Consider the following 16,322-nt stretch of genomic DNA (forward strand, 5'->3'; position numbering starts at 1 on the left):
AAAATACAGTATTCATATTGTTTGTTGATATTTGCTCATTTACAGCTCTGACATAAGATTTAATTTTCTTTTGTTTCATACATATAACATTTACAGTTTATATTCATATTTAGGCAAGTTTTCCAAGGAAGATAGTATAGTGAATGGTAGCCCTCCGAATCAGCATATTTCCATAGTACACGCAGAACCAACACCCAAGCAGGCTAGCACTGAGGATGAGCCGTGGCTGTCTTCTCCAAAGGATACGATCTTCCCTGAAACCATCCCTGAGGAAAGCTCGAGTACTGAAGAAGAACATGTGGTAATGTACCATATACATAAATTCTTCACAGACTAAATAAAGCTATGAAAAATAAAGAAAGGTCTTAAATAGCGCATATTGAGTTCACCTGATTCACTCAGAAAATAGTTCTAACTTTTAGTCTCTATTCTAATAAAATTTACATACCTATAAATTTTTAAACGTAGAATTACCTAAAACAAATCCCAATGAACTCCCAAGAACCGATGTTTTATTTTATGATGTGTTTCTGATCCAGTTTATATATCGTCTTCCCTCGGAACAAAATTTCGGTGGAAGCAATAAGGGCTCATACACAGTGTACGCCGCTGATCCCAGCATATTCCAACGAAAACCCGAAACCAGCAAACCAACACTACCTGGCATTAAACCTTTACCGCAGATAACTAAAATGAGGTAACATATTATATACAACGTGAGTTTTTTTAATATTAGGATTTGGTACGAAGATCTTATAAATGTACTACTCAACGATATGACTATACTCAACGATATATATATAGCTTTGTTAATTCATAAGTAAAGACACAAAGTCTTGGACAGGATCCCCACAACACGTCATACTGGAGGTCGCAGGTTTGAATCGCAGGATGAATTTTCATTTGTCTTTTTACACCAATTATATATGTTAATATTATTGAAATATTTTACATGTGAATTAGTCACCTTTTAATTTTTAGTTCATCAGATAAAGATTCCCTTACGGACAGCGTTGAGCCCTATTACAAAGCTACCCCCAGCACTTCTGGAAAACCAACAAGCAGTAAACAAATACAACACGTTAGTTCTTTATTAAAATATATTTTTCACATACATATTTTCCTCAACTTGACACTATGAATGTTAATTGTCCAGGTGGCTTCAGCAACTTTTTTGGACGTGGCAACATTGCGTTGTCTGTTTGCATCTCAATGGCAAGAAGAGGGAGTGTATTGGGCGTTACATTATCTCTATAATCGGTTAGTAAGATTTGAAATGATATTGTTGTACAGATATATACATACCTCCCTATACGGGAGCAAATATGTATATATATATATATATATATATATATATATATATATATATATATATACTGAGGTATAGAGGTAATTTTGAATTTTTAGTTTACGTGATATTTGTGATGACATATCCAAACAAGTCCAGCCGAGGAAGAGAAGCAACTCCTTACCGATACCCAAAATAGAGGTATCGATTTATCAAAGCCCAGAAATAAAGGAAAGGGATTCCTTGAAAAATTTCATAGAAATACCGGAAGTCAAGGATATGTCTGTTTTGACGGAAGTACCGTTAGTAAACTTACCTAAAATCGAGGAAGACGGTCTTATGACTAGAAGAGCTAGCGAGAAAGTGAAACGCAAAATGAAAATGGCTGACCTAAAAGCCTTTGTTGAGACAAAGTTGCTGTCCAAATCCGAGAAAGCCTTGGAAAAGATTGGTCAAGACGACCATAAATTTAGTTTTCATACAGCAGTAAGAATGATATCTGTAGCTATTTTTTCTATCTTATAATTATTTATTATGATTAATCTCCTTTGTTAAATATAAGTACTATTTAAGGAATACCATCGTAGTTTGGACAACGCTGACGATAGGCCTAATTCAGCTCTAGCCAGCAATTTTTCACCTCTGACACCAAGATTTACTGGAGAATTACTACCATGCAATCTAATTAAAGGGAAAAGTATGCCAAGTCTTAGGTGAGTTAATATATACCTGCAAATAAAAATATATTCGTTTTCCCTCTCCTTATATTTTATTTGTAGTCTTAGTTGGATATATAACAGTGTAACTATATGAAAAAATATCGTTTTAGGAAATATAAATTTTATTAGGTTCTCGGATGTTTTGTAGATGTTATCTTTTTAAAACATTGCTTTTAAAATAAACGCACATATCTATGATTTATACTCCTTCTACATTTCACGGCACAGCATGCATTACATAGGATACTTTATTCTCTGGATTTTCTATTTAAATTGTATTTTTCTCTTTCTCCCGTGATTTTTGCGCTTAATCTATTATATCGGATCACATGGCTAGCTGTTTGATAGACGAACTAGCGTCCAATGGGTAAGTTATTGTTATGAAAGACTAGAGCTTTTTTATTTGGCATCACAGACAATTAGCGGACATAGTTGAGCGGCTTTTTATATTTTAAGCTTAGCGAATAAGTTTACTAATTAACATAGCACCGATGAGGTAAAAGCTTAGCTTATCATTAGAAAGAATTCATATAGTACATGAGGTACGTTCATTTTAAAGATTTTTTTGATAAATTGAAATAAAGTATGGTGTCCAAAAGACGAATACTGAATAGCGTACATAATCACAGCCATTATACAAGCATGTCCCAAGATCCTCGCCTAATATATTTCGGCTTATTTTTCTGTCAAGTAAAATGATCAGATTATTGAGTTACATCCAAAGTGTCATAAAGCCCATGCGTAAACCATTAGTTAGTGGAATTTTTCGAGTTCGCACAGTAGATCGAATTCGCTATCACAGTGACCAAGAACAAAACAGAGAATTAACATTTTTAGATACATCGGTGAGATTAAAACTGAACGAGCTAGAGGTGCTTCAAGCTCAAAGCCAACGAATATACAGAAAAAGAAGAATCCAATCATAACAGTGACTGAACACACGCCAACCCCATCTCCTGATTACCTTTCTAAAACCAGACAAGTATGTCTTGCTGTGCTTCTTTTATTAAAGTGCAATTACAATGAAGTCATCAATTACTATTTTGCTTATTATTCATTTTCGAGATAACTATATATTTAGTAAATTATTTTGGGGGCCATTTTCAAACGATTGATTTACAGGGTTCTATTGAATCGCAAATGGATTCGGTTAGTATACAAGGATCACAGCACATACCTACACCGGAGCGTAAACCGAGTCTCAGTCGATCGCAAACCGACTCCAATATCACGTACGTAATAGAGGACGTCCAGGAAGCAGTGGGTTCTACGCATTACATTACCAGGGGAGGAGATATCAACTACCAAGTTGTGCTTAAGGTGATCTCGATAAATCAATCGATTTAATTATATAAAATCAATCGATATGAATATTGAAGATTTTTTAGGCGGTGTACTCTGTGTCGACTATGGAAAGTTTCTACATAACCATAAGAGTGATGGAGGTCATGTTAAATTTGGTCGACACTTTAATTGAAATCGAAGTCCACAAAAATTGGAAACCGAATCCAGTACAGTTTGAATTAGAGATCATAGATCCAGTCGCTGAATTTCACAAAGAAAAGGAGGGCAAGGTTAATAAGTTTGGACAATGTTTTCAATTAAATCTTCTATTTTTTTTTAAATAACATTTCGTTTTAGGAAAGGGATTCAGGCATTCCCGCAGCCCAAAGTCAAGAATCCACGAACGTTGATGCTGGAAGTAAGGAAAAGATAAAGAGAGATGATAATTTGGACTGCCCTTACTATATGATTATGTATATTCTTCTAAGGTACAAAATCTTATAACATTTTCACATCTTTTACTTAATAAATAATAGCCGTAAATGGTGATCTGAACGCCAAAAAAGCTACGGGAGAGTACTTTCATCTTCACCATAATATGCGATATTATTTCCAGATTATTACGTCAGCTAGGATGTTCCCACGGCTGCACTTCCGCACTGAGGGGTCCTCAAGCAGAATGTCTCCGGGTACAAGCCCGTAACTCATTGAAACAGCTGAGAACAGCATCTGTTACAAAGTTCACGCATAGACTCAAGGAAATGATGCAGTTCGCACCCATCAGAGAAGTATTGGACAACCTCCACGCGACCTTGGGTTACTGTGTCGAACCGGCCAATATGGTTTCTCCTATGAGTAAGTCTAGAACACATAATTTCCTTATTCTTGTGACCTTTTCGCATTATGACTTGCTATGTGAATGTTTTTTAGATCAACAGAAAAGAAACTTCGTTAAATCCCCGGATATAAGTCATTTACAAGCCGGATATGCCACGAATTTCGGTGCTGGACACGGTTCCAACGCTAATCGGTCTATAGAGTATTTTATAGTGGAGTCTACGTTTAGAGTTCTTGTGACTAGATTTGCATTGATGCATAAGGAGTTGAAGCTCTTGGACAATTCTGTAAGTCAATTCATTTGAGTTAAATTGATCCTAATTGAATTTTAGAACACTAATTTCTGTTTGTAACCTTCAAAAAGCAAAAAAGTTTTCATCTTTCCTAACATTTACTATTTTCTGAAACAAATATATAATTAGTTCTTTGTTTATTCCGAAAATAATTTATAATAAGAATTTCAAAGTTATGAATAAGTTATATTATATTTTCACATTTAATTAGTTTTTTTTTTAACTTGAATACAGAATCTATACGCAGAAGTCCGTCTATTATTAAGTTATGTAAGGGAGGCCCATGGAGGTCAATTTCGGTTGGTGGCGTTCAGCGGGTTGTTGGATACTGCTGAGAAACCAGGAACACAACCAAAGGAAGCCAATATGCAAACAACCAGGGTTATCAGGTCTAGATAGCCAAGTTATAAAGTGATTTGTTATATTTCTTAAGAATTTCTTAATTTCAAACATTCTCTCTTAATTCGATGATTTCATAATAATATATACATTATATACCACGAGACTTTAGCGTCCAAAGAAAAATTCCATCAAAAAACTTCAGTTCATGGTGTTAATAGTAACAATTAAGAAGAGATAACAAAACTAACCCACTCTTTCACTAAGGTAACTCTGTGTGTACAGAGTTTTAAAGACAAGTTATTTTTGGGCATTGCTTATGTGTAATGTGATAGTAATATTAGAATTAACCCCAGCTTCGTCCAAGAATTCAACTGATATCACAAAAATCAACATTTATATTTTTCAAATATTTTTTGTATGTTATATATCTGTACCTGTTCAGGCATGTTCCTCGTGCTGATGAAGAACGACCGGCTGATCCTGAGCCCGTGTATACTGAAGACAAATCTCACAAGAAGTTCACATTTAAGAAACGTAGTACTTCATCGACTGGAGCCCATGTTAGGACTTTATATCTATTACTAGAGTCTTCGGTAAAATTAGGTTTTACCTTAAATCGTATTCCCCGTAGAAAAAACTGAATAGATTAGGAATTTTGCTATACTATATACATTACAATACATTATAAAGAAGTGTCTCATTTATCTCAACTATTATGTAAGTGGTCAGAGATATGTGTATGCTCTTTTTTATTTCCAGAGTCTTCTAGAAACAGAAGGAGGCGAGGAGTCTTCCAGTCAAAGTCCGCTATCAGTTCGAACTCGGAGATATCAGCTGACCCCTAGACAGTCAGAACGGACGATACCATCTACCTCCTCCACCGATATCACCCCCCACCACAAAATTACACACTCCAAGTCATTGAACTCCAAATTTCATATTAGCGGCATTGGTAAAGATATCAGATCAAGATCATTTTCCTAAATATTTGTTGTTAAGCTTAAAATCCATCAGTAAGCTATGCAGAAATCCATTTTGGATTTCAGATTATTAAAATTTTAATACGAAAATAATTTTTGTTTTCCTAAAAAAAAAAAGATTACTAACTGATGCTATTATGGTTTAGTGAAATGGTTCCGCCAGAAGCCTCACCCTCAGCCACTGGTCCGTAACGGCGCGGGGTCCGGGGAGTCGCTGCCCATATCCGGCAGTATGGCGTCGTTGGCGCGACATCACGCCCAGCCCGTGTCCCGACCAGTTCATGTTAAACGACGAGTCGGATATACTCTTAATAGGTATCATCAATGTCGACTTGGTTCATGGGTACAGTACGGATGAATATCAAGAATATTTTTGAGTTCTGTACCAAAACTCTTATTTACCTTGGCTAAAAATTATTCTGAAACTGGGACCTTTAAAAAAATATTCATAAATTGCTGACTACGATAGTGTTATGCCGATGTTGACAGTTTTAAAAATAGCACTTATATGCATCACAAAATATATATTTTTGTCTTCCAGTAGTTAATCTCACATTTGCAAAAAATCACTATTTGTAAAAGAACGAAATAAATTTGTACATTCGATAAAATATCTACAAGAATTTTTAAATGCTAAAGTATGTGGCTACATATACTAGTTATGATGTTGTCTTTGTCATAGATTATTAAGATAGTTTACACTTGACTTAAATATGATGAAATATGTGTTCATTACAGGGCGAGGAAACGAGTCGAAGACAGATTAAATAGATTCGGTCTGAGGAAGATGGGCAAGAAAAGAGACGGAAGTATCGAAGAGACCAGCGGTGGATGTAAGTACTTAATGATTTAAAGTCCCAACACTATTACTTGGTCATGATATCACATCTCTTATAATTCGTTGTTTACGATACGATCCTCACATGTAAGATTAACAACTCACTACCATACAAATTATAAATAGTATTGAAATAATTCAACACTATTAGAAATACGAATGTTTCGAATATTAAACATTTATAATAAAATTATTCGACTAAAGCTAAAAGATTAATAATACTGTATCTATATTTTTGTATCATATTTTAAACCTTTAATTGGGTATCCAAAGTTACGAGAGCTGGTCATGTATTGCAGACATGTCTCGTCGCGGTTCAGCCGAAGGTGGTTCAGGTGGCGGCGAGTCCGAGGTGGTGGTACTGAAGCGTCGTCGTCTCGTATCAGCGGCTCCGTTGTACGCTGGTCTCGCGAGATTCAGCTTCATGTTGGACGCCACACAGCCAGGAAACACACCTGACGCATTGTTTATGGCAGCGCTTTTGGATCTTGTAAGAGTTTTTTTTTATCATGAAACCTGTGATACATACCTTATATATATACTTTAGAGATCCGGTTGCCTTTTCCCTATTCTTACCCTTTCCTGTCATCTCCTAAATCCCATTCCTCACTCTTCCTCAACAACCAAGGTTGGCAACTCATCTGCAAGATCTCTTATGTTGCGGATGTCCATGGGCGACGGTGACTACTGCCCACCAAGTAGGTTGTCAAAAAACAATTTGGCGCAGTTGTAATTATTATTACTTCACTATAGCGCAATGTAAGTGCATATTTAGCAAAATACGTACACAACGGATATCAGGGCAGTGATTTTCCTCAACACCTAAAAAAAAGCTGGGAGTTCTGCTTCCTAATAAACGGTATTCACAAGTGACTGGTGAGACGTCAAATTTCTAAAGAATACGGAACTAGAGTGAACGAAACCATAAAAGTAGACCTCTGGTTCATAATGACTTAACCCAGTTTGATTTTAATCTGTTTCAACCCTACAAAGGACTAACGACATTCCCACTAAATATGACGCTAGTACTAAAACTGAAAAGTCATAATATTCTAAACACCGTTTTGGGCATTTGTGTAAAAACTCACTAACGTTGAACAAAGAGTAACAAAAAATAAATGTAATATTAAAATTTATTATTTAAACGTACATAAAAAGGGTGCAATTATAATGGTAATAATAATTAATAATTGAGAATTTTTTATTTAATAATTCACGTATTTTTCCAGCCAAACACAGTCGTCGTCGGTCGAGCGGCGATATTACTGGAATGCGCACATTTAGTTCACAATTGCAATAAAGGCCAGTGGCCCTATTGGCTGAAATCAAATATGGCTAAAAATCCACGTATGTTTCTTCACATTTTATTGGTGTTTTAAGATAATGAAATTTAATACATATAAAGCGTTCTCCGTAGTGTCCTCGGGTCCGCTACAGCTGAGACGACAACGTTTAGCTGGAAAACTATTCTATCAATGGGCGGAGGTAAGAACACTTTGTAAATTGAAGAAAAAACGCAAAGAAAACACGAATAAGTCACAGTATATTTCTTCTCCGAAGATAACCCTACGGAAGGTCCTTTAAAAAAAATATAACATAAATTTATATGACGTTATTGAAGAATTATAAAGAAATTAAAATTGATCCCACTTCATTAACAGAAAACAAACGTTATATAGATTTAATAATATATAAATAATTTATACTAAAAACCTGATTACATAGAGTTTTTCAAGCTGATACTGTACTAAGGCAAACACTTAAGAAGATCACTTGTATAGAAGATTTTTCCCCTACTAGGCTATAGGCAATAGACTTGATGATATGCTGAATGAGGACAAGAAACACATAGAGACGGTTGTTAACTTAGTAAACGACCCTGACGGTCAGCGAGAACTGTTACAGCAGGATGAAGAGGAAGACTTCTTGGATGAGGGTATTGAAACCTATTTACAATAAAGAGAAAATTCGTTACTCGAAAGTACGACCTCCCGACCTCCCCCTTGTAAATGAAAATACTACAAAAATCATTTGTAACGACCAGAGATATATATTATACGATGAATACTCCCAAATCTGAAATTTCGTATATTTTAGAGACACATTCTCATACCGCCTTGCAAAATCAAAAGAATTATTAAAAGTTATCTGATGGTTTCTGCTCCTTAATTTTTCTGTAACCTGAATTGGAGTTTGTTCCAAAAATAAGAACTTTTGTAACGGTTACCACTGAAATTAGTTAAAATTTGCTCGAGATTTATAATATCACCCCAGGAACCCTAATATCAGCACCCCCTAAATCAGTATGCAGTAAAAGTACGTACAGCATTAATTTAAACAAAAAATAATTTAATATACTTTATTTATGATCCCAGCCAGTATCCGCCTTCCCGGTAAAACGATTGGCGCGGAATGTCCTCGAGCTCTCAGAATAGTCGCATGTATGTTACTGTTTGAAATCACCGCCTTCTTGAGGGAGACATACCAAAACCTACCAAAATCCTGTCGGTCATCGTTAAAGGAAAGGGGACCTTGGGACCGCGTGTACAGGTACGATTTCCGCATGACATGCAATCATATATTTTTGGTAAGTAGTTGCTATATATGGTAACGTTGTGTCAATGATTTTGTTATTATGTTTTGCGAAGGTGGATGCAAAAGCGGAGACGTTTATTGTGTAATAATAAGTGAGTTCATTATGTTACGTTATTTAGTAATGTATACGAATTACATATTGTGATAAAAACTTTTCATTTTAACAGGGCTCTTAGCAGTCAACACACATTAATGCCAGTCGAGTATGTTTATCAGATAATGCATGTTTTTGCGCGATATGTGCATGCACATAGATTGTAAACACGAAATAAAACGTCACTTTAAAAACGAATTTTAATGGTAATAGACGAGGATAAAGATTGGTATGGAGTAGGTTACACTTGTAAATGACGTCAGCACGTGGCTATGGAAATTTCTCCTATATTTTAGTATAGCCATAGACCGTGAAGATTGAGAATTTGACGAATTAATTTATTTTTAATCGGCCACATATACTAAAAAGAATATAAATGCATGGTGTTAAAATATATTTTTAATACTAAAAGGTAGGTATGAAAATCACAGATTGATTTGGAAATTTTTTTTCAAACACTTTCTAGTTTAGAAAAGATTAGCGCTTCATTGTATTGGCATGTAAAATTTTAATGAACACGAATATGTCAATGGTGACATAGAATACAGATAGATTGGTATAGTTTTGTTGCGTACGTACAATATGTTGCTGATTTGTCAATAAAAAATTCAGAGAGGCAAATCGTCGGTGGAGTATGGCTTTATCGAGTATGGGACATTCGCAAGCCTCAGCTCAAAGTCTACAGTCGATAGCCGGCGCTGAAACGGAGAGAAAAATATCATTCGTACTTCACGAACCAGAAAACGTGTCCGGTGGCAGTAACGTTACGGTGAGAATAATGGGGAAATACTCTGACATTGGATATAAGATACGAAATTTTCGATTTTCTGTTGTGTATTGTAAGGGCTACGTGTTGTCACAAGTTTGAAAGATATACTAATTTGAGTATAATTTAGTTCCTGTGACAAAAAAAAAGCAAAGAAATTTTCTCAATTTACATATGTATTGAAATATTGACATGTTCAAATCCTACCTTTATTAGAAACACACAAGCACCTATGATCTTAAAATTGTTAATACTTACAATTTACATATATACAATTGTATGTATATTCCTGTACACTTGTATATAAATATTAAATTTGGTTAACAATTCAGTTACCGGAAGTGATACCAAGCGCTGATGATAAGAAGTCGCGTCTTGGCTCACGTGCGAAGGGCATCGCTCGCCGTAATACACAGCAACACGCTGCTTACGGATCTTTCAAACGGCGATCAATAAAACTGAGGCAGAAAGATTCCAGAGATGTGGATGAATGTAAATATACAAATATATCATATAAAGATATAAACGGTTGTCAGTGTGTACATGAGTTAATGGATCCTTTTTGGTGTTCCAGTCGTCACCCGAAGATCTGACTCAATACAAAGCAGAAGAAAGGTATCCTCTTTATCCGATAGGAGCGATACGTCTGAAATTTATCCCGGAACAGGTAAATTATAAGTCATATATTCGTAATTTGTTCACCAAAGATCTTAAAGTTTCAAAGTTCCTATTGTTGTGTTGTCTAATTTTCTTTCCAACATGTAGAATTCTAGAAAAAAATATGATCTGTTTTTTAACATATTGTTAATAGACTTAAGAGTAATCAATGTTTTTTAGGAGGTACGGTAATAATGCCGAACGAAGTGGACAGCGGTGGTGAGGAGAGTCCAGGTGTACTGTCAGACGACCACGACCATCCTCCTGACAGCCCTGACAGTAACTCCACAGACCCACCGTTAACAAACAAAGGCTACCCATGGCTCAAGGTATGTTTTTGTTATTGAAATAGCATTTTTTACTTTTCAGGGTTGTACATCCTCGACTTAGTGGTTTTAAGTAAGTTATTTTACAGGTCATTGTAAAGTTCCTGAATTCGTTCAATTACGTATGCTGCCATCAGAATTTCTGTCATCCTTACTGCTTCCGTCGCAACATGCGCGCCACAATGAGACTTATGAAATCGGTGCAAAAGGTATAAGAAGGAATTCACGTAAAACAAGTGTATACACGATAACTAATAATATGGCGAAAAATAAACGTTTGTATGTTGTAGATTTACGGTGAAAAGTTTGGTCCAGAAATGAATAGCACAAGTAACGAAGAAGGTTCAAGTGAAACGAGACGAGGTCGGAGGACAAGGAAGCCTTCGGATCATGCAAACGACAGGTATACTGTTTCTTAGACTCTTTTCCGGGCTAAGTGAACCCAAGGCCAGTAGCAAATACTTTTGAATGGTCTTTGATCTGCTCTTGTTTCTAAACTATATTTGTACGCACAACTATGTAATGAAAGTAAAATATGATTTCTGTGTAAAATGAATTCTTTAATAGTAAATTACTATTAATCCATTTAAAATATGAGGTGGTTTTAATATGTAGGGTTCATAAACTATATATACTCCAAATATCGTTTGTTTTCGTTAAGCATTAAAAAAAAAGTAATAATAATGACATACATTCAGAATCGACCGCTCAGTGATAGAGAGTGCTGGGTTAGCGTACCGGGCTGCGGGTGGAGAACACAACCTGCCTCACACGGAGGCGCCCCCTGCCGCCGCGCCCGGAACTATACCTTACCCCCCACTGGAACCGCCAGCTATACTCAAATATATCAAAACTCAGGTTCACTTAATAACCTTATCGTATTATATTCCAAATACATCAATCGCAATGAAGTCTAATTATTATCTATAGAGACTAAGAAATTATTTTATTAAAATAAAGCACTGTACTGATGCATTAATGTAATTTCCGGAGCTACCAATCAATGAAATTTTTATTAAATTTACTTTATCACATATTATGGGCTATATACAGTGAGAAAATGTAGAATACATAGTATATACACTGATCTTAATCTTCACAAAATTCGTTGTATATAATATAACCACAATAAATGTGTACAGGTTCGTGAAGCATACCACGCGCCATTGGCGACGTTGGTAAAGGGTGCTACCACGTTGTCTGAGGAGGTGTTCTCGGAGGCAGCCGGTGTAGCGTGGAGACTGCTCCTGGAACCAGACCGTGAGCTTAGCGCGTGTGCCGCGGCTTTGTTCGCTTTGGCCGCTGTTCGAGCCCCCGCCGCTCCACAACACCTTATGCAAAGAGATCTCAAACATGCCGACCCTGCTGTCAGGTGAACACCTTAGCACATATAAATCACGTTTAGAAACAATGGAAATAGAAAATACAAAAAAAAAACAACTAGCGTTTCAGATCATCTCTAAAATATCGTGGCTTAAGTAAAATGTGTTGTAATTAATATAATTAACTTACAGAATTAATGCAATTCTTCGTTTCCAAGTCATGTGGAAATTGCGATATCAAGTGTGGCCTCGGATGGAGGAAGGTGCTTCTGTGACGTTCAAAGTACCGCCACCTGGCATCGAATTCACTTTACCATCACCTAAAATAGGGATTGAGTCATTAGCGGTCGTTGACCCACCGTGGAGTCCGCAGGTCAAAGACAAGGACATGGAAATGACTTTGAACCAAGAAAGACATGTGAGTTAAGTAATATTTAGTAAACTTTACGTCGTGCTACGTATGCTAAAATGTCATGCTACTTATTTGTAGAGGTCCCTCGTAACGGCTACAAAAACTCGCAAGAAACAGCAGACAGAGGCTATAAAGAAAGCATTACAGCAACGGGATGATAAGAAAAAAGCGGAAAGGGAGAGCTTTCTCATTACAACAATCCCAATCACCAGACAAGCCGCGAGGGAACCTGCTTTAGACCACGCTGCGGATGATCATATTGAACGTAAGAATCATCAATTTTATCATATCCTTTCAAAGCAAATAAAATTGCTTTGAAATTTCTGCAAAGCTAATTTATGTATGAAAAAACTTTTATTTCCATCAAGGGATGTTTTCTCTCCTATGAAATTTTAAGCGATGGATAGGCCTAAGGCCTTCATATTGTCACCAAAAAGAAAACCAGTTATATATTGCAACTATATTATTAACTATCAGTTTCATACTAAATAGCTTAGTGCCAAATAAATCCCCCAAATGTACATAATATATTGTATAACAGCACCAGCTGATGAAGAGATAGCTGAAGGAGTCCGAGGTTCTCACCACACTCAGGTTGCATCAGCTCTGTTTCCTTCGGTACTTTGCTCAGCTGTGGCTGAAATTATAGCGCTTTTAGACGACGCGGCCGTATCCAGGGAGGGATGTTCCGTATATGAAGTCGCTTATCAGGTATTGACAACAAAATGTACTTGTGCTTTGTTGATTGTAGTTATAATAACTTAACTACTATAGGGCTTAGCTAAATAGATGATAAGCAAAATCTAGGTGATTCCTACTATCTGACTGGTCCTAGAAAAATATTGGCTGAATTTGCCAGTAATGGCTTCCAACATTTTAATTCGTCTGTAATATTTTCAGGTTATTTGGGGTTGTCTAGTCGAAGACTCGGCCCTATTTCTCCGTCACGTGTTAGAACGACTCACGCGTGATCATCAAGACGAGATGTTCAAACTTCTTCGGCATTTAATTCGTTTCATACCGAGGTTACCTCAGCAGGCAGCTTTCGCTCTATACAACTATATAATCGGATATGTCATGTTCTACGTACGAACACCTCATGAGGATGGACAGAGGCTCATTGGAGCTGCCTTATCAATTCTATGGATGGTAAGTGCGTTACTTATTAGGAACGTTTTTTGAGTGCTCCTTTGTTTATTTTAATGTCTTCTTATAGGTCGTACATAGCGTCCATGGTATAATGTTCAAAGATCTCAAGCAAATACTTCGTAAAGAGCAATGTGATGCATCCATTTTGCTGACCGCCAACGTTCCGGCCGCTAAGAAAATTATTGTACATGGCCCATGTAAGTTGTAGTAGTGTGTTGTTATGCAAAATTTACTTGAGGATATATTTTTATAAACAATTAACACTAATCCATTATTCCAGCTGATAATGAGGGTAGTATACCGTCACAATTCCCAGTACAGGAAGATACACAATTCTGCCAAATTTTAAGAGAATCACTCGACTACTTCGGTATACCGGAAAAGATGCATGAGGAATATTTTCTCGTTGATTTTAAAACACGTAAGTTGAGATGAAACCTGGTCTTACAATTTCAAATTATAAGATTGAAATCGCCAACCCGTCTTGAGCAAGCGTGGTGATTAATGTTCTAACCTTCTCCATGCGAGAAGAGGCCTTTGCTCAGCAGTGAGCTCCTATAGGCTGATGATGATGATGATGATGATGATGAAAGTTAATTAATTTCACATATGTTGAAGTGAAACTTCTTATGCAACTTCCAACAAGGAGGGACTCTACTCACAATTTATTTTTTCTAAATATCTAATTTTACTAAAAATATAAATTATTACTTCAAAATTAGGTTAAAATACGGATCAGGTTAAAAAGTCAGCAAAGTGGTTAATTTAATATGTGATTACACGTATCCAGTAACGATTAACATTCTTAAACATACAATTTATAATACTAGGTTTTATATTGATATAATCCATAATTGAGTGTTTTTTTTTTATGTATTTTCAATATTCAATTATCTATTATTAATAGTATTGAAATTTAATGCAAAAAAAACTTAAAAAACATTTCAAATTGAAAAAATTATGAAACTCAAATAAAAATCCCGTGGCCATAATCGCGCCACATTTGGTCACCATAGTTGTGACGTCATAATTGTATAGGTATTTAATAACAGCGCATTATATTTATGACCATATTTTATCCGCGACTCTCATAACCTTTGAATTGTTACGAAAAAATTACTTTTGAATGTTTCCAAAAAAACAAATAAACAACCAAAAAGTTTTGTTATAAATCATATATAGCTTTTTGATTTATCACAAAAAATTGTTCCAGAACCCAATTAATTTATCCAAAGACATAAAACAGCCCTGATAGTAGGATATTTCACTGAAGCATGTTTTATATTTATGTATTTATAAATAACTTCCAAGGTCAAATCCACAATCCGTCATCATACGTCCGCGACCACTACTTCTTCAAGCGCTCCCAGTACCCTCAGCTGGGTCTGGTACACATGCAGCCTGAAGAAGCCTTCGAGAGACTCCAGAGACAGGAACTGCTCATCAAGTTCGTCGAGATAGGGAAGGTCCTACTGACGTGGGCCATACTAAAAAATGTTGATATGGTAACCATTGATATTTATTCAGAAAGTTCTCATACTGTCACAAAAACACTCTAGGGTGTTCTATATTTTCCCTGCATTTTAAGCAAATACAACTAATAGAAATTTATGTAGTACAATAATTATACATATATTGTTTTGTGTATTCGTAGAGGAATTTAATCATTGATAGGGTATATCATTTTTTAGTTTTATTTAGTTCACTGATAGAAACAAAACATTAAATTTCTACAAAAATATTTGAAATAATACAAAATTATAATGAAGGTAACATACATTTTTTTAACAGCATTTATATTTTATAATTTTACGTAATTAGTTAATAAAACCAGTATTAACTATATTAACGTTTTTCTGAATAATCAGTGTAAGGTTATAATACAGGTGGTTCAAAGGGTGGTGTTTCTTCACGACGAGCTGATGAAACTACCCTCGTTTCCTCGGAAAGCTCTGGAAGCCGATCTCACTCTATACAGTCGCGGACCCCTCGGCTCAACGCTCCTTGGCTTGGATGTTCTGCATAAGTTCATGTAATAAATTATATTTGCCATTATCCTAGACTAAAAATATTCTCATAGTCGGTTTACATAGCCCAAGTCTGCATAATCGCACTAAACACTTCAATAACCCACGTTATCACTATAATTTGCGAAGACATAAAATATTAAACTGTTAAAGATCTTTATGTAGTGTGGCATTTCCAACTTACAGTAAGTATACGGAATCGGCAAAAACGCAATATAAACATAGCAATGTGCTTGTGACTTATAAAGGACTAATGACAAAAGTCAGTTTGTCTGTCCCTTATTGCTTAACTTTTTAACTCACAATCAGTTTTAAAATTAAAATTGCCAAGGAAACAAATGTATTAGAAAAAATATAGCAACATATAGTACTGTTTTGAGTAATTTTTGCATA

The 16,322-nt window shown here is 35.6% G+C and overlaps 1 protein-coding gene across 1 annotated transcript in view; it reads left to right on the forward strand.

Moving 5' to 3' along the window:
- The window catches only part of LOC116769246 (protein unc-80 homolog), a 29,508-nt gene that overhangs the window by 2,970 nt on the left and 10,216 nt on the right, over positions 1 to 16,322 (forward strand). The window contains exons 7-46 of the mRNA XM_061528038.1: positions 114 to 301; positions 540 to 697; positions 982 to 1,081; positions 1,157 to 1,260; positions 1,408 to 1,789; positions 1,862 to 2,001; positions 2,845 to 2,989; positions 3,130 to 3,327; positions 3,396 to 3,581; positions 3,649 to 3,779; positions 3,908 to 4,146; positions 4,222 to 4,415; positions 4,656 to 4,810; positions 5,206 to 5,356; positions 5,523 to 5,715; positions 5,890 to 6,058; positions 6,482 to 6,576; positions 6,881 to 7,071; positions 7,811 to 7,928; positions 7,999 to 8,066; positions 8,382 to 8,517; positions 8,957 to 9,131; positions 9,230 to 9,268; positions 9,344 to 9,379; positions 9,883 to 10,039; positions 10,369 to 10,528; positions 10,611 to 10,703; positions 10,874 to 11,022; positions 11,109 to 11,228; positions 11,310 to 11,422; positions 11,718 to 11,877; positions 12,162 to 12,391; positions 12,534 to 12,759; positions 12,832 to 13,018; positions 13,295 to 13,464; positions 13,654 to 13,902; positions 13,970 to 14,099; positions 14,183 to 14,323; positions 15,214 to 15,407; positions 15,789 to 15,934. Of these exons, the coding sequence (XP_061384022.1) occupies positions 114 to 301; positions 540 to 697; positions 982 to 1,081; positions 1,157 to 1,260; positions 1,408 to 1,789; positions 1,862 to 2,001; positions 2,845 to 2,989; positions 3,130 to 3,327; positions 3,396 to 3,581; positions 3,649 to 3,779; positions 3,908 to 4,146; positions 4,222 to 4,415; positions 4,656 to 4,810; positions 5,206 to 5,356; positions 5,523 to 5,715; positions 5,890 to 6,058; positions 6,482 to 6,576; positions 6,881 to 7,071; positions 7,811 to 7,928; positions 7,999 to 8,066; positions 8,382 to 8,517; positions 8,957 to 9,131; positions 9,230 to 9,268; positions 9,344 to 9,379; positions 9,883 to 10,039; positions 10,369 to 10,528; positions 10,611 to 10,703; positions 10,874 to 11,022; positions 11,109 to 11,228; positions 11,310 to 11,422; positions 11,718 to 11,877; positions 12,162 to 12,391; positions 12,534 to 12,759; positions 12,832 to 13,018; positions 13,295 to 13,464; positions 13,654 to 13,902; positions 13,970 to 14,099; positions 14,183 to 14,323; positions 15,214 to 15,407; positions 15,789 to 15,934 (6,316 nt within the window). The remainder of the gene's footprint in view (positions 1 to 113; positions 302 to 539; positions 698 to 981; positions 1,082 to 1,156; positions 1,261 to 1,407; positions 1,790 to 1,861; positions 2,002 to 2,844; positions 2,990 to 3,129; positions 3,328 to 3,395; positions 3,582 to 3,648; positions 3,780 to 3,907; positions 4,147 to 4,221; positions 4,416 to 4,655; positions 4,811 to 5,205; positions 5,357 to 5,522; positions 5,716 to 5,889; positions 6,059 to 6,481; positions 6,577 to 6,880; positions 7,072 to 7,810; positions 7,929 to 7,998; positions 8,067 to 8,381; positions 8,518 to 8,956; positions 9,132 to 9,229; positions 9,269 to 9,343; positions 9,380 to 9,882; positions 10,040 to 10,368; positions 10,529 to 10,610; positions 10,704 to 10,873; positions 11,023 to 11,108; positions 11,229 to 11,309; positions 11,423 to 11,717; positions 11,878 to 12,161; positions 12,392 to 12,533; positions 12,760 to 12,831; positions 13,019 to 13,294; positions 13,465 to 13,653; positions 13,903 to 13,969; positions 14,100 to 14,182; positions 14,324 to 15,213; positions 15,408 to 15,788; positions 15,935 to 16,322) is intronic.

The sequence above is a fragment of the Danaus plexippus genome, chromosome 5 (genome assembly GCF_018135715.1).
Source record: "Danaus plexippus chromosome 5, MEX_DaPlex, whole genome shotgun sequence".
Taxonomy (NCBI): Eukaryota; Metazoa; Arthropoda; class Insecta; order Lepidoptera; family Nymphalidae; genus Danaus; species Danaus plexippus.